The 24594-nt window shown below is 39.4% G+C and overlaps 2 protein-coding genes and 1 long non-coding RNA gene across 7 annotated transcripts in view; 1 reads left to right on the forward strand and 2 right to left on the reverse strand.

Moving 5' to 3' along the window:
• The window catches only part of cdh27 (cadherin 27), a 15375-nt gene extending 8515 nt beyond the window's left edge, over positions 1 to 6860 (reverse strand). The window contains exons 1-8 of one of the 4 annotated variants that reach the window (XR_001776634.1): positions 5288 to 6860; positions 4837 to 4959; positions 4449 to 4598; positions 3520 to 3664; positions 3271 to 3434; positions 2802 to 2933; positions 1937 to 2119; positions 1521 to 1837 (exon numbers count right to left, since the gene is read on the reverse strand). Coding sequence is in view for 2 of the 4 variants with exons in the window: in XM_017304964.1 (XP_017160453.1) it covers positions 1521 to 1837; positions 1937 to 2119; positions 2802 to 2933; positions 3271 to 3434; positions 3520 to 3664; positions 4449 to 4598; positions 4837 to 4959; positions 5288 to 5308 (1235 nt within the window). In the remaining 2 variants the exon portion in view is untranslated. The remainder of the gene's footprint in view (positions 1 to 1520; positions 1838 to 1936; positions 2120 to 2801; positions 2934 to 3270; positions 3435 to 3519; positions 3665 to 4448; positions 4599 to 4836; positions 4960 to 5287) is intronic. The other 3 variants (XR_001776635.1, XM_017304964.1, XM_017304963.1) reach the window with 3 other exon arrangements.
• A 493-nt stretch (positions 6861 to 7353) lies between these two features.
• On the reverse strand, positions 7354 to 22899 carry LOC103465086 (dysbindin-like). 2 transcript variants are annotated; one of them, XM_017304578.1, is made up of 4 exons: positions 22580 to 22899; positions 9242 to 9394; positions 9010 to 9153; positions 7354 to 7871 (listed from the first exon to the last, which is right to left on the reverse strand). In XM_017304578.1, exons 1-4 carry the CDS (start codon positions 22620 to 22622, stop codon positions 7597 to 7599), a joined length of 615 nt encoding a protein of 204 aa, XP_017160067.1. In that variant the 5' UTR covers positions 22623 to 22899; the 3' UTR covers positions 7354 to 7596. The 2 variants fall into 2 exon arrangements, with proteins under 2 accessions (XP_017160067.1, XP_008407859.1); XM_008409637.2 differs by having other exon boundaries at positions 7354 to 7874; positions 22580 to 22897.
• LOC103465084 (uncharacterized) lies at positions 13086 to 14701 on the forward strand. Its single transcript, XR_533749.1, has 2 exons — positions 13086 to 14287; positions 14452 to 14701. It is a non-coding gene; the product is annotated as an uncharacterized LOC103465084 (long non-coding RNA).
• Positions 22900 to 24594: the final 1695 nt, after the last annotated feature.

Here is a 24594-nt window from a genome sequence, read left to right on the forward strand (position 1 = left end):
ACGAGAGATGCATCTGAACTGGAGAGCCTCTGTAAGAAGGCAAAGATAGAACAAGAAGTTTCTAAAGTAGAAACAATTGGGGATCAAACAGCCTTCGTTAAAAATGAGATTCATACAATAGAAACAGAGATATTTAAAGAACAGCAGGTCACTGAAGAAAAAACTAAACTGGAAACTGTTGTAAACCCGATTGAGTCAGATCAACACTTCGTCCCAATCAGTGAGACAACAAATCCTGATTCGGAAAAAATATCTGACATCCCCCAGATTGCTCCTGAACAAACTGAGACAATAGTTGGGACAGTTTCAGAAGACGTGTAGTTTCCACAGAGGAGGAGTGTGGTCTAATGGAAAATCAGGAAACATCTCTTCCACAAACAAAGGTTACATTAAACAATGATGAAGCCCAAACACCATCTCAGGAATTAGAACTGCAATCAGCTGATGAGTCTGTTTTTATGTCATAATTCACATCTAGTTCGTCGCTCCGTTTTATGTCCCTCTTCTCATGTTTGAGTTGTGCGCAATGTGCGTGGCGGGTTTTTTTTTTTGTTTGTTTGTTTTTTTTTAACTCCCTAAGGTGCAGGGTGGTCGGGAAACATATTGATGGGGAAAAGGCAGACTGACATAAGTATTTTAAAACAGCGGAAACAATTTTGGTATTCTGATTATTGAAATTTAAAAGTGCTATGGTACCGTTGTTCAATCAAACCCGTTTCATGTCGGACCACTTACAGCACCATGTTAACGCTATAAAATGAACGCTCTCTATCGTGGAATCACCCATGAGGGATTTATTTATTTAAATGAGTTAATTTTTCAGAGGGATACAAAGTGAGGGTATTGTGATTTTAGTAATTTCATGTTTATAAGAGCGATTTTCTGTTGTCCTTCCATGGAAGCGGGCAGCTTTCAAACGGAAATAAAACACTTTTTAATATAAATTGCTGCTTTGACATGATCACAGAACTGCCAAAACATATGTAGCCTGCATAAATACCAGACAAAGTGAATCACAGCAGCGTCATCAGCCGGTGTAAAGCTGAACTGATGCGGAGCGGAGCTGCGCCATGAAGCTACAAACACTGAATAGAAGGAGAGCTGCCATCGATACAGTTGCAGCCAAGCATGATTTAATGTTACACAATACAGTTTTACCAAGTTGCTCAAAGTCTAAACTGGCATTGTTGTGGATTTAAGGTGTAAAGTTTACCTTCGACTAAACGCCCCCCAAAGGCATCCCAGCGCCCCCGTTTTGTAAAAATGTCCGCCAGCGCCCCCTGGGGGGCGGTACCGCCCACGTTGAGAACCGCTAGTCTAAAGGGAAGCAGAGAAGAAGCCGAATCCACAATGCAACTTTCCTCTGAAGCTGAACTTCATAATTCTTCAGTTTTCCACATCTCTCTCTCTCTCTTGGTTTTGTATTACAAATTGTTTTGCAGATTGTTTAAAGCACTCTAAACTATAACCTCAAAGTAGTTGGCCATTGCTCTCCATATTTACAAAAAGAGCCACCTTACATGAAATCGCTTGAAGCAGTGGCATCTCGATCCACAGCAATCACTTTCTCCACCCAGGTTCCGATCGGCGCATCCTCCTTTAGGTTGGCCTTTTTGACGGTCACGACAAAGTTCGGGGGGTCGTTCACGTCCTCTATCTCGATGACAACTGTTTTGGTGTTAGGCTGAACTCTCTTGCCACCAATTTGCTCATCAGTGAAATCAACATCCCAGAGGCCAGTGGACGGCCGCGTTTTCACTTTGCAGGAGAAGTACGGCGCCTCATTTTCAACCGATATCTTTAGCTCTCTCATTGCTCCATCTTCAAAGTCTAATGGCTGAAAAAAACATCTTTTTAGTTGAATTGCATTTCAAAAACATTTAAGTCAAATAAAAAAAAAATAGAAGCAACATTGTTAAATACAAACACTTCTTACTTTCACAACAGTCAAAATCCCGTCATTAGTCTCTGCGTTTGTCTCTATCTTGAAGTGTCCTCCCTTGTCTCCTTGAATGGTGTATTTGGCTCTCCAGGCTTTGCTATGTGTCATGTCTTTGTCCGTCACATGGAAGCGCAGAGGAGAGACTCCAAGCTTGTTTTCCTTCACTTTGCCTGAGCCCTGTTGTTTAAATGTAAAGGTGATGGTAAACATTCAGAGGTAAATGGGAGTGTCTCAAGTTAACCAGCTAAACACGATAACCTTAAAGTTAGTCAGGAGCACATAAAGCACATCGCACATACTGACTTGGAATTTATCTGACTCAAGTGCTATGGTATCTAAACTATGTGTGTTTGATGTTTTAAAAAAATGTGCAGGTGTAGGGTGCAGCGCTGGTCATGTTCATTGGAAAAATATTTTTCCCTAAACCTTCTTTCTTTCTTTTTGGGTTTAGGGTTTGAGTGTTTGTTGCCGAAAAGCTCACCCTATATCCACACCACTGTTAACTTTCTTTCCCTGCATGTTGGCATATTAAAAATATGTTCTACATAGGTATGTATACATGTGAGGACATCAGCAGCGGGTCTAGAAAATTCTACATGTATCGACAAAGGAATGGCAACAGGTCTGGACATGGCAAGGGCCAAATAACATATGCAACAGTTTTAAATGTGTTGGAAAGTTACGTATAGATGTGTCACTTCTTGAAGCAAAAGGCTGATGTTCAATAATGTAACAGAAATATTAGCTTTGTGTGACCAAACCACAGGACTTCAGTTAAAGTCCAAGTCTCAAGGAAGTCTCAAACCCATGCAGGTTTGGTGAAGAAAAAGGTGACCGTGACGTGAAACTGGCTACCTACCGTTTGACCCGTGATGACTGGAAGGTGGTCATTACCATCCTCCACATTGATGAGGACTGTGATTGAACTGGACAGCTGGATGACCTCACCATGGTCTATAGCCTCTATCACCAACGTGTGCTTGCTGGCCACCTATGATGTAAGAAGAGACAACCTCGTTAGCGTAAAGGGTGTGGAGGAAAAAAAAGGTATTTTTCTCTGGAATTCTGCGCTTCTCCCTCAGACATAGATCAAGGGCGATGCAGCAGGTAAAGCTTTTCCTTCCAGCTAATTTTCATTCTTCTTTTTAAGCATACTTTCTGTATTGTCAGACAGTACTCGGAGTGAGCACACCCTCAATGCTTGGATACACACCACATCTTGTGAAATTTTTTCTTGTCAGGTGCGATGTAGGCTAACTGGAAATAGCTGTGCTATTGTTTACCTTTCTATGTAACTATTATATGTTTAGAAAAAGGGAGTGTCTTGCCTCGTGATCGAAACAGCCTTTAAACGACAGCTCTCCAGTTTCTTTGAGGACAAATTCGATGTTCGAAGATTCTGGGGAAACCGATTTGATGGCGTAGTGGAAAGTCGAGTTGCGGGTATTTGGCTTATCTATGTCCTGGGCCAATACGGTGAGGAGATGGGAGCCTGCAGAGGATTAATGATTTAACAAAAAAAGGTTTACAACAGAGTAAAACACAAAAACAACAGGAGACCTGCTGAACCGTTTTACCTTGATAAAGAGCCTCTTCCACTGTGACGTTATACCGATCTACCACGAAGAGTGGCGGGTTGTCATTGATGTCCCGAATTGCAATCTCAATTCCTAGTCGAGTGTCGATAGACTGGTCCTCCTTCTTCTTGGCTTCAAAACTTAGCTACACATCCACAGAGAAGCAAAGTTACCAAGTAAACAAAAGACAGAATAAAATGCTGATTCTGTCCACCAACTAGATGTAGATATTTCTGAGTCAAGACAACATTTAAACCAAGCAGTTTTGCCCCTACAAATCAATTTGTATATCCAACTTAGTCAATTAGGAGGAAAGTTTTCAAAGCTTCCAAAATAGTCCAAAAGCTTAACTTCAAACCTGGCAAATTTATTGTTTTGGCTGTATTATTGTTTGAAAGAGTATCAATTTTTGCTTAGTGCAAAAATATGATCAAAACTGAAGACATCTTTCCAGCTATGTACTGTAGGGCAAAATAAATCAACTCATTTCTATGCCGCATCGTACTTTTTGTAGTACGTAGGTGTGGTCCTGTAGGATCCATACATGTTTGGTTAATTGAACTTTCTCATCCGAAGTGCAAATAAAAAAACAATACACAATTTTATTTTAAAAATTGACAAAAAATATAAATAACTTCAAGCTACGTTATTTCAGCTAAATGGTTAACTAAAAAGGAAAATAGTTTTGAATTTCATATTAAAATTTGTCCATTGTTTTTCCCTTTGTGCAGGATATGCTCTGAGATCCCATTTAAGTCTAACAAAAACAAAAACACATTTATTCTACAAAATATATAGCAGATCGATGTGAGTGAGAAACTGAAAAGTTCATGGGCCACGGCCCCTGAGGTGCGAATTCTGACGCCTGCTGAAATGCAGAAGTCGTTGGCGGTCCGAGATGTTTTGTGTAAGGTTTGTAAAAGACGAACCTTTAGCACTTTGTACTCCTCGTAGTCCACCGGCCTGTAGACAACAATCTTGCCCGTCGACTCTTCGATTCCGAGGACTCCCTTCGGGTCCTTGTCCACTCCTTGGCCTTTCAGGTCAAACAATACTTGATATTTGCGGTCGATAGATACCTGCAACACGACTTTTGTTTTTTACAATCTGCTTTTATGAGAATGAACATTTCCTTCACACCTGATAAAATTATACAGAAGGATAAGTTATTCGGTTTAAAGCATATCTCTGTATTTGCAGTGAAAATAGCTGAATTGGATTGCTGGTAGATCCAGTGTTTTCAGGAGGAGGATCGCCGATGCGTTTGCATCTTGTTTTTTCACATGAAGAAAGACCAGTTTTCTGAGACTTCTTTACCTTGCCCAAAACGTAAGGGAAGGGTCCCGGGTTCCCTTCTTCTATCTCGTAGGAGTCGACGATCCAGTCTCTCTTCTGGCGGCTCTGCGCCGCTGTGCATGACGGACTTGGCAGCAAAAATATCTGAAAGATAAAGAACCAACCAAACCTGAAGGGCAATGAAAGCCAGTGTTTACACACCAACTATTTTTGGTCAGCTACACGCTTTCTGTCTGTCAAGTGAAAAACGAAAAGCTTGACTGGAAATGTTTTCTCTGAGTAGCTTGAAGTATTATTTCAGTTAAACGTAACCAGAAACAAAAAGAATATAGCTTAACAAAATTTTAAACGTCTAAGTTTTTTTTTTTTAAAGAAAACAAGATTCAAACTTAAATCAGAACCTCAAGATAAACTTAGGTAAAGCAGAACCTCTTGAGTAAAACCTGAAATCTTTAATACATGTGCTACATACCAGCAGGGTTAAGAGAAGCATGATGCTTGTTCAGTGCCTGAAGTGCTGGCGGACGTGTGTGTGTTGACAAAAAACCTGGACTCCAGCCTTCACACACACCTGCATAAATGTCACAATCACAGGTTACAGCCGTCTCTGCCCCTTCCAGCTTAGGCAATTTTTTTAAATTATGGCTTTAAAGACGTCATGGGGGAGGGGATCTGCTCCGATTACTGTGCAGACGATCAGGTTTTGGGCGCATAAGGTGTGGCATCGTGCCAAATTATTTGCAGTGTTTCATTTGCATGATGACTTTGATGGAAAAAACTCACAGCTGCAAAACGTAAATGGATTTGTACATCTTTAAGGAAGTAAAAGTCAGATAGAAGAGGGACATGTTCTTCCTGTTCCCTTTGTTCAGTCAGATTGGATAACAAAATATTTGCATATTTGGAGCAGACAGATTCCTGTCAGGTTAAATTACAAAAATGAGGGACTCTAGTAATATAAGCTTCAAAATCCAGAAATGCTGTCTTTGGCACCACACAAAAAAAATAAAATAAAAATTAAAGTCAAAAGGACACTTTTAGAGGAGAAAGAGCAGGTGCTCTACCACAACCAAGTTTCTACCAGTTCACGTCTCTGGGGATGAACATGCTGTACTTTTTTGATTTAAACTTGTTTCTATAAAAAAAATATTAGTCATGTATTATCCTCAGTTGGGAGCTACATTAAACCTCCTAAACTGCATGAAGCTTGTAGATTTATTATGACAAAATTTACCTCCAGTTGTAAAAATGCTGTATATACAAAATATGACTTAAGAGAAAGTTGACTTAATTTAATGCCCTGAAATGGGGCCTCTGTGTCTTTAAAAATCTGAATCTCCACCTTCAGAAAGTCATCACAACATGGCTCCTCCATTAACCTTTTAACAACATCTTTACCATGCACTGAGACGTAGCTCGTATAATGAGTTCAGCTGATGTGCAGTTCCACCAGGTGTATGCTAATTGCTGCTGGCTAGTCTGAAGGAGCTGAGTGGGGGAGATGCAGGGGGAGGGCTGGAAACTACAGCTCCGAGGAGGAGCTGTGTCCTCGAAGGCGGAGCTAGGTCCACCCAGGCATTTTAGCTGAATGGTTGCCACGGGAGTTTAAACAATTTATCATGAAAGAATCATAGCAACACTCCAGCTGTTATTTGCATGAATTAATAACATTATAATGTAAAGCTTTAAAAAAAAGTTGATTTTACATAATACTGCCCTTTGTAAATGAACACATTTTCAGTGCCTCAAATTACTCTTAAGTCTATGTTATCTCTTCTTTGTCACTGTGGATACATGCCGACATGATGGCCTGCAGTAAGCTTTTTTGTGGGAAAAGCCTTTTTGAAGTCTGACTGGAGCGCTTTGCGAGTTTTGCCTGAAGCGCATACTTTTCATTTCGATCTGATGTAACCTGGTTATAATTCTCTTTTGTTATGATTACACAAAATGTATTTTTTTGATTATTTGTCTTCCTTATCTTACTGAAATACCTGTCACTGTTTTAACCATGTTACTTTAAGATCTGAAGCCCATCCCTTTTATTTCTTCTTCTGTGGTATTGTCTTTAAATTGTTTGCGCCCCTCCCCTTTTGCCATGTTGTCCTGCGGGAGAGGTGTGTATCTTTTATTTTTCCATCTAAATACATTCAGTTTATTTATAGATCTATTAAGTTAATTTCTGTAATATACTTTTGTTTTGTGTAGGACTTGGAGCGGGGATCCTTTAACACGGTTGTTTTGTCTGTATTCTCGTCAGAAATAAACCGGAGAATCATTCGCTTGAAAGAAACTGTGTCACGGTCCATTCAGTCAATAACCAGCACTACACAGAAAAGGATCCGGTTACACTGAGACTGAGCACATTCTCATATTCATCATTCACAGAGTGTTAAAACCCCCCACAAGAACCAGCTCGATTACCGACTTCCTTTATTTTCAGTACAACACACAAGTTGTAAAAGTCCTTGTCTGCTTTGCGGCATGTCAGTGCTTTGTTTTCTAAATGGAGTAAAAATAATAATAAAAAAAATTGATATAATTTCTGTCATCTCTTGTTTTAGAGTTTTATTAATACTGTACAAAAATCATTATTTTTCACACTGAAATGACAAGAAATGCTGCCTAACCAGAATCGGCTTATTTACACTTCGTGGCCCGCGCTAGAAAGTACACATCGATTAGCGGGTTACCATGGAAACCTACTGCGCGTCATTAAAAAAGTATTTTCTCAAACAACGTCCTCCTCTAGCTGGGGCGTCCTCCGTTAAAAAAATCTCCGCATTATTTCGTACGGGACATTTCTTCGCAGTAGGAGTGCACACTCCGAACTCTCTGCTCTCCGTCCTCCGGCGACACGCCTCTCTTCACCTCTTCGCCGCTCGGCGTCTCCTCGTTGTCCGACCCGACCAGAGGAGTGTCTCCTCCGTTGACGTTGGCGGCCTGGCTGTCCGAGGAGCAGTCCGAAGACGTCGAGGACATGCGGGACTTGCCGTCCAGACTCTCCAGGACGTGGCGGAACAGCCCGTTCCTGATGGCCGCCTCGTCGCTGCTGTGGCCTGCTAAGGTTTGGTGGTAGAAAGCACAATGTTACTCGTGGTTCAAAGTCGCTTATTATCGTTTTGTAGGATGAACACTCTAAAAATAATAATACGGCTATATGGGCATACAATTTTTGAGCAGCATTTAGTTGTCTACTAACTTCGACTTTTTAAGAACTAGATTTTGAACTTACTGTGTAGTAAGTCATGTCAACCTTTTTATTAATTTTGTCCCATCTGTTCACTAAAGCTGGGATTTTAGGTCTGAAAGAACTGAAAGATAAAAATGGCGGGAGTGGAAACCATTTCCCAGAGTGCTTAGCGGCATGTTGTTGTGTCCTGCGTTGCACCATTAGTGAAATGGAAATGTGTTCCAGGTCCCTTATATGGAAGAGCACTAGAACTTCTAAAAAAAAAAAAAAAAAAAAAAATTGAATTTATTTTCAGAATTTTGACAATTTCACGAAATTCTGATTCATCTCAGAATTCTGACCTCTTTTTTTAATCGGTGTTCTGGCTTCATTCTTCTGAAAAAAAAAAGTCTGAATTCAGAGATTAAAATATTTTATTTTTATTGCTGATTGTGGCAAATGTTGCATGCAACTGACAGAAATGATTGAGGATAATGTCTTCTAATGTTAGTTAAGTCCAGCTCAAAATAATACAGTGACCCAACAAATCTTTTTGCTTAACTATTTTAATAGGGATGGTAGAAATACACATAACGTTCTATAGCGACAATGTAAATTTTTGTTCTATTCGGTGAGATATTGATCACTAAATACTGTCAAATGTAGTAAATTAAGTAATAAAAAACAGTTGCTAAAACACATTTTTCAGTAGGTCATTGGTAAATTTGAAGTTAAAGCCTATAAATGTTTTGAATTTTATTTATTTATGCCCTTTAATACTTTCAACTCAGCTTTTCAATCTGGTTCAGATAGTTAATCTACTCAATTGATGGCGTGGTTTAAATGGTTGAATCAGATGTAATTAAAAACAAAACTTACGTTTACTACAAATATGTTGTTCCAACTAATTTGAGGGCATTCAAATAAACTCAATATCTTGTAAAAATGTCACTGCATTTTGCTAAATTTAATTAGCGTATCATTTTTCAGAGTGCATTATGATCTAGTTTCAATAGTTTCAATACCTGGCAGCGGCGAGGACAGCACCGCTTCCTCCCCCACGGAGCTGAAGAACACATCCACCGGGTCTGGATCTGAGAGGTCAATGAGCTCCATCTGGTCCAGGAGATCCACGTTCACCTCCATGGAGGAGATGCTACCGATGGGCGCTGCAAAATCCAAAGAAAAATAACAAAAAAACAATTAGAACGTCTTTATTCGTGGATGCAGAAACCCACTACCGAACGTCCAGCTTACGTCTCCTGTAGTCCCTGATGCACAGGTGTGCCGAGGACAGGTAGACGTCCACTTCGTGCTGGAAGACCTCCTCGAAGAAGCGCTGTCGCTCCCTAAGCTTGAGCTGCTGCGGTGACTCCATGTCTGGAAGCCTCTGGGCATGCTCTGTCTCTGCTGGGAATCGTAGGATGCAGCAGGACAGGAAGTCAGACGTTGCTGCAGCACATTTCCTATTTACAGGTTTAATGTCAACAGGACTGATGTGACTAACTGCCCAGGGCAGCAATCCAAAAGGGAGCAGCACGGAAACAACAAAAAAAAAAAAGTCTGCAAATTACACTCCAATGTGTTATCTGGTACTGTATTGTCATCTCTCGGTAATAGACGATGTGAGTCAGAAAATAACTACTGTTCACTGCAGCCGGCTAACGACGCTCAAGTTGGCACACGACTCAAGGACGAACAATCTGGAATCACTTCTGTCAAATCCGAACTGGATTATTCTTCATTAACAAAGACTCTTAAAAACACTGAGATTATTGAGACAATTATTCTATTCCTAGAAACACAAAACATTTGCATTTTTCAGAGTTGTTTTGGCATCGGGACAGTGTTTGTCACGTGTCTAAATACTTCGGTATATGAACAGATTGCATGGGCATCAGAAAATAGTCACCTTCATAAAATAAGTAATTTTTTGCTAAAAGTGGATTTTTGGAGGGTTTGCCTAAACTATCTTTCCAAAATCGTTTTAGGCTATTATTTTAGGAAGATGACAAATTGTAGTCTGCTCTTAGTGTGTGTAAAGTTCATGAGAGGTTCCTGATTGCCTTCTAATGACTCACTGTCAACAAACCTCTGCTTGTTCAGTACATCCTTGTGTCTTGACTCCCAACCAGAGCATTGCTGAAAACTGACCTCAAAGCGCTCAGCAGCCCAGCACACCAGAAGAGGGCGACATTGAGCTGTAGCCTAGAAAGAGCTTCATATCCCTTCGTTCAGTTTCTGTAGAAAGTAAGCAGTAAATATGACAATGCCAGGCATAAAATTATGCGCATGTTGGCAGTTTTATTTTTCTGTTACTTTGTAATGAAGATACTGAGTTTTTAAGTCCCCTCTGTTCATCATTTGTGTGAAAATGCAAGCTTTACTGAGCGCATCAGTGGAGATTAAAGACAGCCGCACTTTGCTCACCCACACATTTTCAGTCTTGCTCTTAAGATTCACAGGGCGAACTGTGAGTCCTTTTGCTAAGTTAATCCTGTTTGAGGAACCATGTGATCCCATTTTCCTCCTCATCAGCATCACTGTAACCCGAACTGCAGTTTCAAGTGGAGACCAGGCTGAAGAGAACGCCAGAAAAAACTGTGGTTCTCTCTTTTTAGATTACTAATCTTAAGTTGAAATAAAGACAGGTAGATAGTTCGACAGGAAACTTGAACTGAAATGTATGAATCAGTGGATTTACTGGCCGCTGCTATCATCAGATGAGTGTCTGAGATCCGAGCAGCGATTCCGAACAGGGATTAAACTAATTGGATCAACCGTCTGATTCATGTCAAAACTGGGAGTAAAGTCAAGCTTATCTAGTCAGCGTATAGGGCCCAGCGATCTAAAAAAAAATGCACCAGCGAGTGCAATTTAGACCGGATGAGTCATCGCTTGTGTCAATTTGGGGACGCTTGTGATCGCAGGTTTTCTGTGCTACTTTATTAAGCTAAACTAGCACAGAAAGTGCTGAAAAAGAAAGTCCTTTTCTGGAAGTGCAAAGGCAGCAGAGCTGACCTAAAAGAGCAACAGGTTGGCCTGTCTGCTGTGCTGCATCAGCACAGCCCTCCCCATGAGTCACGGCCAGGCGCACATCTGCGACGGCGACATGACAGGAGCCTGTCACCACAGCTCCAGTCTCAGCTGACAGCTTGTTGACGGAGAAACGGAGCTTCACAAGGAGGACTGGGGACATTTTTAAAAACCCCTGGGTTATTGGAAACAACTATCAGCTGAACCTGCTTTCTGCTTATTTACATTCATAAAGAGGAAATCAATTTCTGCTCACAGCGTAGTACGGATGTGCGACACTGGGAATTTTTGTATCGATACGATAGGAAGTAAATACAGGGCTAGTATCGCAGATACTGATACCGATACTTAAAAAAAATCATTATTGAATAATTTGGTGATTTGACTTCAGTTAGTTGATAAGTGTTATGAGAAGTGTTTACTAACTACAATAGAAGATAATTTAGCAGCATAGGAATAACTATATTCCCTTATTACCTTCTATGACACATTTACTATGACTGAGTCTACAACTAATCTGCCCAAAATAAAAATACTTTTTTCTCTTCAGTAGTCAATATTCAGCCATATTCATAGTTCAGATGTACATCTTTACATAAATGTGTACTTTGAAGTTTCAGTAAGATATTTTTTTCAGCTGCCTGGGTAGGTAAAAAAAATTGTGCTTATGGGGAATTCAACCAATTGTATTTGACAGAAAGCAGACATTAAGCAAGACTTAAGTTCTTTCCTCTAAAAATTAAAGTTAAGACGTTGACATTGTATGTTGATTCTTTTAAAATGATTTTTATAAATATGTATCCTGATATTTATGCTGAGGAAACAACTTTATTTTAGGAAGCTTAACTCTTGACAGATTAAAAATATGTTTTGGGAAGGTTTTTGAGAGAATCTTGAGATTGATTTTTTTTTTTTTTAAATAAAACTTAAAATTGCTCATCAGTGATACATATTTTAAAATTTGTAATCTGTGAGAACTTGCCGAAAGCACAGGGTCAGACAGAGCAGGAGTTTCACAAAGAGAGAGTTTCTTAATTTTTTTTGTAATGTTTGATATACACAGCAAGTGAAGTTAACATAACTACTAGATTGTGCTGTAAAATGACACCATATCCCTGTAAAATGCATAACATCGCCCCTTAAAGAGAGGGACATTTATAATTGTTACACAATCACAAATCCAGTGTTCCTCAGAGCTGTAACGGGACGTGAGGGGAGCAGCGTTGACAAAGCGATATGTCTGACACAATAAGAAGCGGCCTGCTTGACGTGTGACTATAAATGTTTGCTGCATCCAGCTGAGAGCAGCGTGCCAGAGAGAAAACACAGGGGTGAGTTTTGGAAAGCAGCTAACCTGAGCTGGATTAAATTGATTCCCTTTAAGGCTGCAGGTTTAAATATAGCTGCTGCTTATCCTGGAGTGTTTTCCCACCCAGTTAGACACGGATTGATCACGCCATTGATTGTTTAAACCGAAAGCCTGATGCCCCTGGGCAGCTAAAGGTTAGCTACAGACGTATATCCTCACATTGATTTTGCTTCCTCATCCAAGAGTTAGTCTTTTGGCCACCGGCGACCCCAGTGACCTCTGAGTAGCCCAGGAACTGACGTGGTAAAATCTTCAGTCAAAAAAAAAAAAAGGCGATGAGATTACATGTCTATTGTACATCAGTTCCACACAATAACGAAGTCATTAGTTTCATTGTGAAAGGAAGGAAGAATGTGAAAGATTTCATTCACTCAGTCTTTTCTGGCTCTTTTTTCCCCCCTCATCTTTCCTTCTTCTCTCTCTCCCTGGGACTTGTCCAGCAGAGACCAGCTGGACACTCAGAATGACTGGAACAGACAGAAAAGTGTTTGCTACAGACGGAGGAGGCCGTATGTGTTTGCATGCCACCCCGTCTCCCCGCATAAAGACAAACCCAGATCTTCAGCTCAGGCAGCAGGCAAATAAAGGGCCCTTTCAAGGCAAACACAAAGGCAGAGATGTTGCTGAATGGGACTGACTGCTCTCCTTAAAGATAGCGCAAGTTCCTACAGTGAGTAATTTGGACAGATTAAAAAAAAAAAAATCACAAAATTTCCAGACAGAGTGACCAGATAAAAGTAGAGAACCTAGCAAACCTGATGCTGTGCTTCCAATGCGCAAATTGGACTCACAAAAAATATGTTTCCTTAATGGAAACACAAGTTATTTAGAAAAAACAAGTTTTTCGATGAAAACGCTTTTGCGTTTGGACTAGGTGGTTTTTTGGCTGTATCAAAATTACTGGAATGCAATGGAAAGACTTTTTTCGCATCACACAAGTCATATGATCAACATCTGGATGTTACTACTTGCGGAAAAATGAAGAAGATGACAGGAAGTGGTATGAGGATGACGGAGCGTTGTGTTTTTTAATGACTTATCCCGTGAACAAACTTATTCACCTGTGATTTTAGTTGCGTTTCTTATTAAATGGAAAAGCCATAATTGCAAAATTACGTTTTTTAACATTAGCAGAATATCGACAAAGTTTTGCGCAGGTTTGTAATGGAAACACAGCAACGATTTCATTAACCCTGGGATTAAAGTACACACAGGTTGACTCTTTACTTGTTTTGTGATCTCTGAATGAATTGGTTATGTTGAATTTTAATTTCTATCTATCAGAAACAGAGTCCACACTTTTCAGCACTTTACTATACTTGCTATTTGTGTTAAGTCTATGGCAAAAAAAAAAAAAATCAAAGTAAAATACATATGCCTGCTCTAAAGGAGATATTTGAAGTCAATGGATGTGAATACTTTTGAGAGGTACTATGAGTGCGCCCTTGTTGGGATTAGCATGAAGAGCCTGAATTATACCATCGTCACATTTTCACAAAAACTGTGTCATGAGGAGGCTGACCACATGAAAGGGCTCAGCACAGCGTGTAAGAAGTAAAACCCATCATCCCTTTTTGATGGTAGGTCATTTAGCGCTCAACTAAATCTCGTCATCTCCTCACAGCACAGCTTCAAGTGCACGTACATAAATGAAAACGAAAAATCAGGTCACTCTTTGTGTCTGTGTAATGTGTGGATGTCACATGTTTCTCTTCCCCCTTGTTTTTTTTCTTCTTTTTTCTTCTTTCTTTTTTTGTGAGGATCCGCCTGCTGAGATGCCAGGTTAGAAGCGTCAGTCGCAGCAGCAAAGCATTGATCCCTGAGCTAAATGAAGGGACAGGAGGGCTCGGTGTCGCCCACAGGCTCCCATTAGGCCCATCAGTGAGCTGGAGGAAAATGTGAGCTCACATGAAGCTCCCCTGTGACGAAGAGAGGGAAGGTCAAGGCCAGAAGCAAACGCTTCTGTGGAAACATTTTCCTGTCGTTTTGTAACAACAGAAAAATGTCAGCGGAGAATTCAAACTTCTGGGAATCACTGCTTTCTTCTCCACTTTGATTACAGAATAGCTCCCCACACTCCAACTTTGGTTCTGTCTGAGCTGGGAAGTGGTTTTCCTACCGAAGTGGATGAAGTCATCCCTGTTTAAATAGCTCTTGTGACAGCATACACCGGCAAGACTTGACTTAAAATGATGCCTATATAAAGAGCCAATTCAAAGCAGAATATTTGGACTTCTGTTATTGTTCTTGGCTCACCCAGTTCCAGCCTTAAAATTTGGATTGTTACAATAAAGTTGATATGAGGACTTTGATGGTACTGGTATTGGTATATGTGTTGTCAATATGGGTGTTTTCACCTAATAGTCCGGTAAACTTGGTTCGTTTAGGGACAAAAATTCCAATTCAGCTAGTCCAGTTCACTTTCATACTGCACTGTGCCAAATGATTCAAACCCTTTAAAAAATATTTTCTCCTCACCGGTGGTGGCGCTGCACGTAGAACCACTGAAGGATGCGACACTAAAACATCTGAAGAAGACCAGTGCAACTTCCTACTTCATAAAATATGAACAAAAATGGAGCGGCGTCAGATTTTAGTGGTTGTAGGATTTCTCTTTTGTCTTTGGTTAAAAACCACAAACCATTTCTCCGACCAGCGCTAGACTCTCGCATTTGTTTAGGTTGTATTTACCCAGAATGCTCTGCACCATAGTTTGATCACATATTCACATCTTCCCAATATGACCGAACTTTGTAGGTAGATGTACTAGAGTTTGATTAAAGTGGACTAAACAGTGCTGGTGTGAATGCACCTTATAAAGAAACCATTTTGACAAGGGGGCAGCACTTAGTTTTCACCTACAGCATTTAACAAGGTTGGAGCACCCAGAGAGAGAGGGACCATCAACAACTTCTCTAACAATCTCTGCAGACTGTCCAGATTCCCTAAGTTCTCCTCTGTCTCCTCTCCTCTTCAGCTGGTCTTCTGTAAGATTTGGGGACTCAGATGGCCAAGGAAGACTGGTGAGTTATTTATGTGTTGACTTGGCCATATGTTTTGGGTCATTATCTTGTTGAAAGACACAACGATGACCCAGTTTTAGATACCACCAGGACTTTATTTACAGTGTTTTTGTATCTCAAAACAGTCCTTGATGTCATGCACATCATAGGGTTGTCAGGAACGTCTAAAAGCAAAACAAAACAGGATCCCTCATTCGCCACCATATTTAACTTTGGGTATGAGGTGATCACTCCGAGTCTCATCTGACCAAAAGCTCATGGGTTCAGTTACGGTCCCACAGTGTTTAGGAAACTCTGGATATTTACATTTCTGGTGGTAGGGTAGGATGGAAAAGGGTTTTAGAACTTGATGACCCAAAGATGCTACTTTTTGCTCCAGTTTTCTCACAGAAGTTTTTTATTTTCCACATTTACCAAAATCAAAGCCTTGACTTTCATTGTTTTTATTGTAACATGGTGTTGTAGCAAATTACTGATACAGTCCAGGGCTTTTCAAAGTGTGGGGCGTGCAGAAAAGGTAACTGCAAACATTTAGCCAACGTCACCCAGCCTTTGTCAGAGATAAAATGGACTGATTTTTAGTAACTAATGCTAAAGTCGGTAAGGAGGCAGAGTCTCGGACAAGCAAAATAAGAATAAAAAAGATGAAAGTATGACCACAATTATATAAAGTGGGGATTTTTCATGGGTTGGATGTGAACATGCTCCACTGTAATAGAGTTGTCTGCAAAGCACTGGGAACGTCTTTTTCCAGAACCCTAAATAAACTGTGGCCAAACAGAGGTTAGTTCATACTTTTAGCACTGTAAAGCACTTTGAAGACCACTAGCATAGTCCAAAGCTTTTTACAGCTCTTTGTTATTTTTCAGTCTCTTACATTTTTAGAGATCATAAACGGATGAGTGAATGATCTTTTCTGTTACCACTTAGCCGGTCCACACCTCAGATTTTGAAACACGGGGATCTACCTGAGGTGAAACCTAGCTGTGAATGTCCTGGGCCTCCTGTCCAAAGGTGAAAAGATTCCATCACTCTTTGACCTTTGTCCTACCTCGAGATTTCAGGGTACGAACGCAGGCCTCGAAGCAGTTTGAGGCCAAAATCCCTCTGCACTGCACACTTGCATCTCCTTTCCTCTCCTTAAAAACAAAATGGAGTGTGAGTGTGAGACTTTCACACTCAGTTTTTTGGTTGGAACACTAAAAACGATCCCGCTTTACAAGAATCGGGTTGCAAGGTTCGTGCATTATTAAGCTGATGCTTGGTTATATTTGCTGGTCTTTCCATCGTCATATTAGCTCAGGCTGTGTTTGCCGGGACAAAGCTTTGTCCAGCACCGTCCATCGGTGCTGACATCATCAGCGGGAGGCCTCTTCTTGGTTCCACCGTGACTGACAATAGGGCCGTTTATAGGTCATTGTCCTGTCCTGCTACCCTCCACATGTCCACCAGCAGGCTGTCATGAGTTCTGATTAACACAATAGGCTTTACCAGATGATGAAGCACTGATCCATGTTTGTTTCCTGCACAGGCAAATCCTCTTAGACAGAATGGTTACTGCTGAACAGCAGAGTGACTGCATTTAGCTTCAATTGCCACTTGTTTAAAACGAAGTTCATGGCTGGTCTGTGGGGAAGAGCCAGTATGAAGTTCTCTAACTTTAATATGTTTTGGAAACAGAATCATTCAGTTGCATATCCCTGTTGCAATAAGCAATAAATAAATTCATCACATGATATATTAAAAAGAGTTTAATTATTTCCATTTGTATGATTTATAATTTTTCTCTTTCTACCAAAAACTGAATTACAAAAGCCTTCAGTCTGGTTTATTGGTCTCAACTTGTCGCTTTTTTTGATGGACAATATTTGTTGTTTCTGTTGTTTTGTTTATTTATTTTGGACGTTTAAAATGTCTTCCAGTTCCATTATTAAATGCTCATTAAAATTTAAAGTCTACTGATCACTGAGAATATTTTCTTGCAATATTATGCCATTTTCCAGTATATTACTTGAAAGTGGTCTCAAAACAGCAATATTATCGTTTATCACAATAACTTCTGGGACAATGTATTGCCCAGCAAAATCTGTTATTGTGACAGGCCTGGTTACTCCAAAACAGAGAAAGTGTCTGAAAAACACTATTGTGAAAAATAGTTGCTATTTCACAAGCTGCAACCCAGACCTGATGACTGCAAGAACTGCAGAATTAAGAAATATTTTACATGCAGCATTGCTGAAATAATGAAGACAGCTAAGAGATCTCAAAGCAGCCTTCCAGTGAGGTTTAATTGAAACTATTCTACAAAAAATAGTGATGTAAAAGTTCTCACAAACTCTTTATGGTAGCAAAAATAGCTCAGAAATTTGAGCCTAGTTGATTTAAGTACCTTTATCCATTCATGAAAATAATTATTTCAACATTGCATTCTGTGTGTGTACTCAGGTCTTAGTTTTATCATCTTTATCCAACATCAAAATATGCCTTATGATCAGAAACATTTAAGTTTGTTTTATAAAAGATAAAAAGTAGGAGCAGAAGATATCTGTAAGTGAGCAGGAATGTTTTCATACCAATGTACGTATAACAGGCTTTAACGTTTTTAACTCCCCCCCCCCTCCCTCCCATCATGTTTTCATGGGTTGCATATTTTGGTGTCTGCTGTTTCTTTTTCTTGTACTTTTGAAGCAGCTCAAAGTTATTTTAACACAAGCCAGGAGAATGAGAGGAATGTTCTATTTCACCAATCACAATGACGTAGACATTTTTTCATTTTCGTTTATTTTGGAGTTGGAAGGTTTCACATTGTTATCGAAAAACACGACTTATTGGAATTTACTAGGACAACAGCCAAAAAAAAAAACAAAATCCAGTAGTGTAACAGTGATTGATAAAGAAATGAGCAAACTGTGTCTGTCTCAGAAAGATTGAGCTGACATATCTATTTCATCCCTCTGTCAGGAACAAGATTTGGTGATGGAAGTGATGAGTTGAGAGGATGGTTCAGTCTTTTACTCAGTGCTCTCTGGCCAGGTCGCTTCATACTTAACAAGAACTCCTGGGAGGTCGTCATCTTTCCTCCCACTGCAGCCTTCGTTAGTTTTGTGACTCACGGTTTTTTTCTGACACTTATTAACTTCAGCAGCAAGTGGTTGGTGATATAAAAGCGCTGAATCAGCAGTCAGCATGTCTGATCACTCTGGACAACCACAGAGACTGTGATGATAATCCCTCAGTGTGAGCCCGGCTTCAGATCTCTGTTGTTGTTGTTTACAGTCAAGTTTATTAAGAATTCAGTTTATTTTGTAGTATCTGATTTAAACGAATTCAAGATGCTTTTTTTTTTTTTTACCTCAAATTACAAATTATGTTACATTTAAATGAATTCACAATTTAAAATTATGACAGTTTTCTATGAAAGTTTTATTTTTTATGTTAGGAGGAGGTCATCTCTGAAGTGGGGTCACATTTTCAGCTTACTCCTAACCAACAAATACAGACTTTACTGTAGTCTGAATTGAAACAATGTGAAGCAGAGAAGCAAACCTATGTCAAATTTATTCACAGAATCTACTTATCAAATAATAATAATAAAGAAAAAATCCCAAGTCCCAAGAAAAAAAATAAAAATAAATAAATAAATAAATTGTCCAACTAATGCACGTCAATGTCATATAGTCAACATATGGTATTCATTGCTGTCTTAGCAGTTATGAAGCTTGTTGAACACACCAAAACACAAGTCCCATCCTGCCGGGGGCCCTGCTTACCCTCGGCTCGGCCCGATTTCTAAGTACTGGCGCCTGAGTTCACCTGCATTAAAGTATTTAGTTTAAATTTGGGTAAGTTGTTGACATTTAATCACACAATTTACCATCCAAGTAAAATGCATATAAATAAAAAAAGACCTTCTTTACCATCAGAGTCCAAATATTAAACCACGTCATAATTTAGGGTATGTCCTGATAAGGCCTTGTGCAACACTGTTCATGACCCCGAGTGGAAAATAATGTAGTGACCAAGTTTAAACTTTATGGTCAAACATCATGGCTAACTCTGGATTAATCCATCAGATCTTTACCTTACCAGATATATATATAATTTTTTTGCTCGTCTTTCTTTTTACTGTGGACACCCTAGAGGAGAATAATGGGTTCAGCTGATGTGTATCCACGGGGCAGCAACGTTTAAACTTCTCAGTTAAACTTAATAAATCATTCATTCGCGCCTGCTAAGCAGAATTACACTCAGTGACTGAATAATCGCTCGATTATCACAAGGCATTGCTTGCGGCAGAGCAATTAGGGTATAATGTAAGCATTGATCCATGTCATCTTTATTGTAACAATCATTAATACAAATATGTCCTTAGGCTTTGCTGGGAAGAAGAGGCCAACTATTATTTATTTTCTTAAGAATAAAATATTTTCCCATTGTGTCTGAACACAATGGGAACTCCAGGTGGGTTCAAGTGATTTAACCTGGTTTTTGTCAGATAGATTTAAAGAAGTAAAAACACTTTTCATCTTCAGAGAAATATCACAGATGATCCAGCTAGATTAGAAAAAGTAAAGCAGCTTCATTCCAAACCTTGCTTTTGGTTTCTCGAAAATATATAATCATTTTCCAGAAGAATCAAACAATATATGTTTTCTTGTGTTCTTGGTCACATTCTGAGTGAGAGGCCCGCCCACTTTTGGCATTTTTAATGCAGTATTCTGCAAGTACTTAATCGGAACCACAATAAATAGGTTATGAGTGAGAGCAGACCTAATGTCATATCTCTGAGCTGCTGCTATATCTTGATAAAATGATTTATATGCCCTTCTACTTTACAATTATCGCCCAGCATTTCAATAAAATCCATCGAAGTTAGTGGCTGTAACATGACTTTTGCAAGACTCTGTAGCTTGTTCAATATATGTTTTTTTACTTCTTCTGCACAAATCTTAATCTCCTGCGTGACGCCTAAACAGAAAAAGCATAAAACACAGCAGCAAACACCTCAATGTGATCTGGGAGAGTTACGCTCAGTTATGATAAAGGTTTTCATCCTCTATTTTATGCTCATTAGGCAGCATCTCGCGTCTCGACGCTGTATCCAAACACGGCACAGTGGATCTCTCCGGCTCATACACACAGAAATCAAAACGTGATGCAGTCGAATACACGGGGAACAGCAGGCACAACGACAGATGGGCGACTCCTTTTCCAGAGCCAGAACCCTGATCCATTTCAGTCTCGTGAAATCTCTGGACTCGTTGGGACTAATGCAGTTTCGGGCCCTATCTGGGTCGCTTCGTCTCTGAAAACAGGCTGCGGCGAGTCGATTCTGACGAGATACGCAACCGCAATCCCATTAGGAAGAAGAGATCTATGTCTATAGTTGTGCTTTGATCCCAATCTAACTTTACCTCTCAATGTGTGTGTGCGTGTGTGTGTGTGGGTGTGTGTGTGTGTGTGTGTGTGTGTGTGTGTGTGTGTGTGTGTGTGTGTGTGCGTGCTCCTGACAGAGTATGACCTGTTCATCTGGTAGTACTGAATATGACTTAGAGTAGTGAGTCATTCCTTTCAGATTTTTTGGCACTTGAGGTTCTTTGTTCCGTCTCATCGGAGAACGTCAACATAAAGGCAGCTATTAAAACACCGGCTGAGCCGTCACACCGGCTCCCATGAAAACATGATGCACAAAGGGAGCTTAGTCTTGACAACACTACTATTGTAAATGACTTTAAGATCTATTAACATATATAAGAGAAGCACTGTTGACAAAAATTGTTATTTAACCCCAAAGGTGGCTTTACTCTGTTGGGATAAGTTTAAATTAGGGTCAAGAAGTGTGACCTAGATTATTGGTGTGGACACAAACGAGCAGCTCATCATTCTTACTAGGTGGCCATTTTGGACTATACAACAATCTGATAAGACAGAAAAAATGCTAAGGCAGTAAAATAATGCAGTGGAATAATATAAATGCCAGTGGATTATGTTCATTACTTTAATTTACACTAGAGAACCAGTTTGTTCACTGAACATGACATTAGGCTTTTAGCGCCAAGTGCTAGTCCTGTTCAGTAATCCTAATTAAAGCAAACAATTGTCAAACAATAACAAAGTCAATATAGGTACGCAAAGTAGTATTAAGTAGTATTAATGTTTCTCATAAATGTGTTTCAACAAATTAACTTTTTTAGTTGCTTTATTTAAAAATTGACATAAAATGACCCTATTTTTATCGTCCCACGCATAATGTCAAAAATGTGTCGAAGTAATAAAGAAAGTAAAGTGAACTTTGTGTTTCACTGTTGATGCGTTGCTGTTTTGTGACGTTTGTGAATTTGGTAGAATTCACTGTCTTTTACTACATCAGACCGGTGTGGAATATGTTTGCCATAACGTGAGCTTCTTGTTTTATTTATTTTTTGTGGCAAAAATTTTTAATGCCTTATGAGTGTCTCCTTTACTGGATTCATTCAGCAAGTTTAACAGATACAAGCGAGTTAATCTTCTTCAGTGAAGACTGAGCGTCTGCACGGTGTAACATGAGGTTGGGTTATGTTATCGGATAGTGCTGTAGAAGTCTGTAAATGTTTGAAAGAGCAAAGCATTCTTGAAATCCTTGAAATGCGCTGCATATATCCAATAGTGTAACAGTGACGCTGTCCGAGATGTTCTGAGGACAACAACAAATGTTGTTAGACATTGTTATATTGTCATCTTTTGTGGAGAAATGAACTATAAAAAAATTAAGCCTTGTTTCAATCCAATTTATTTGTTAATTTTTTTTTAACCAAAGGTCTTGGGTTGAAAACGTAATAAACCTGGAATTAACCAACTTTTTGTATTTTGTTACAGCTAATTTTAATAGTTTGCTCAAGATATAGTTTTGTTTTTATTGTGGAGCGTCTAAATAACCCAACTCTGTTATGGTAAATCAATCTAGTGTTGCCCATATTTTGGTCGAGTGCTAGGTTAACAAAATAATCCAAATCAAGTTGTTGTCTTAACACAGCAGCCTATAGACTCCATTTTTGTGGTTCATTTCAACTGGCAAAGGTAAAAAGAAGAAAAAAAAACACATAAACATGCAGACAATTTTCTTATAATCGGAACTTTTTGGTTAACACCTTCAATCTGATCAAACCGAAGTTTTAAACAGAAACTTACAAGGTAGGCGTTTGCTTTGAAGGTTGGCTGATGAGGAGCTCATGATGCTGGGAAAGTTGTTGGAAACAAAACCATCAGTCAGACGTGTCGACAGGGTGAGGAGACGCTATGCAGGCAGCCTTGTCAGAGTTGAACCAAAATCCTGACGCGCATCCCCCACCTCCTCCGCTCTCTGCAGCCGCTCCAAAGTGTCCGGATATAGGTCGCCTCCCTGCTGGTCCTTCTTCCCTGCTTCTCTTCTTCCTCCCCGAGGGAAGCGTGAGCCACTTGGATGAGAGCGAGGACAACTTTGTGGCTCTGTGGATTCGGCCAGCTGACCAATGACGGGGAGGAAGGAGGAGCTGGGAGAGAGCAAGGAAAGCAGGGAGAGGAGGGAGGGAGGAAGGGATTTATTTAACAGAGTGGAAAATACCAAGGAGGAACCGACACATGCCTCTGTTATTTTTGTCTCTCTGCTCCCCTTTCCTCTCCTCTCCTTCACCTCTTCATTTGTCTTTTTGTCCTCTTCTCCTCCTTGTTTGCTTGTGTTTTGAAATTGAATCTGCTTGAGTGAATCATGTTTCACAATTTGATAACCGTTATTAGTTTCCATTTAAAAAAGAAAAAGTGGGAAAGTTAAAAATGTTAGAAAACATTTGAAGGAAACTCAGAAAAAAATGACATTTACAATTCTGTTATTGTTTCTTGGTAGATATGTCTCTGGATTCTTTTATCACACAGTCAAATCTGCTGTTAAGTCATAAAATATTTATATAATCTATATTAGTTATGAAATCAATCAGTTATGATACAAATATTAATCTCATCTAGTGATTAGATAAAATTCAAAGATGCTGGTATGAGAGTCGTTTCATAATTTGCACCATGAGGCCACTCTGTCAGGAAGAAGGTGTTTCCAAATGTGCAACAATCCAAGCCCTAATCTTAATCCCACAGCACAACTGAAAATATTTGTGTGATCTAATAAACCTCAGTTTACGATGAGAACTTCTCAATTTGAAGAAAATGTGAAGGAAATTTTGCAGAAGTGTTGTATTTTTTAACCAGGAGTATGCAAACAAGGGTTTTTAAACTCTATATGAATTTCTCAAGGCTCCCAACATGAACTGAGTTAAGAGGCCTTGTCTAGAGGAAGGCCTGGTCATCCAACATGTTGGTCGGGTTCTGGATGCGGCTGTTTTATTTCATGAATTTTACCCCATACTGTGTTTGTATTTAGCCGCCGGCCTAAACAACGACTGCGTGAGCGGAGATTTTCCCATCAGCTAAACCAAAATGGGATGTAGAAACAACAGCTTGACAAACACCGACGTGAGAGTTTCTGTTTCCAGTTTGGTCCCGGTGGAACTGGTGCTGAAGCTGATCAGTCCAGATGTTTTCAAAACATCTTCCTTTGTCTTTCCCATCTTAAGAGTAAATTTAAACATTGCAGCTCAGTGTTAGAGTTTATTTTTAGACTCCTACGAGGTAGAACTCTTTACAAATGCTACATCTTTAATGACTTTCATAATATTTTGCTTCTTCATAATAAAGCTTCCATTTTTTCTGAAGAAGTACAGTTCGGGTGTAACAGCTAATTTTGTTTGTGGTATGTGGTTTTGTACACCTGTGGTTGTATTATAAAACATTTTAGAACCAGGTGAAACCATATTATTATGTTAAAACTAGTAAAAGAAACTTGTTCCTGTATCAATGAATGGCAAAGTTTTGAAATGTTAGTTTCAAAACAGCTGAAATGCGTCATCATGCTTCTTTTGTGATTTAAAGTTATTTTAATGAAATGTCAAAGTGCCAAACAGACCACAGTTTTCTACATCGTTAAGTAAGACAGGTTAAACGATAGACAATAAGATGAGTAATAGAACTTGTTAAATAATTGCTTAAATAATTCACAGTTGTATTATTATTGGAATTATATTTTTTTTTACATTTTATCCAGTACAAATGTAAATAATTGTATTAATGTTTCAGCTTACAAAAACACATTATTTCAACAATCATGATAATTTTGTTTA

This window comes from Poecilia reticulata, linkage group LG5, assembly GCF_000633615.1.
Source record: "Poecilia reticulata strain Guanapo linkage group LG5, Guppy_female_1.0+MT, whole genome shotgun sequence".
NCBI lineage: Eukaryota > Metazoa > Chordata > Actinopteri > Cyprinodontiformes > Poeciliidae > Poecilia > Poecilia reticulata.

Coding starts and splice junctions, on each gene's coding strand:
- LOC103465086 (XM_008409637.2), bottom strand. CDS start 22,622: ATGAGCTCCTCATCAGCCAACCTTCAAAGCAAACGCCTACCTT. Junction 9,395..22,579: donor TCAAAGCAAACGCCTACCTT/GTAAGTTTCTGT, acceptor TACGATTCCCAG/CAGAGACAGAGCATGCCCAG. Junction 7,875..9,009: donor GCTGTCCTCGCCGCTGCCAG/GTATTGAAACTA, acceptor ACCAAACCTTAG/CAGGCCACAGCAGCGACGAG.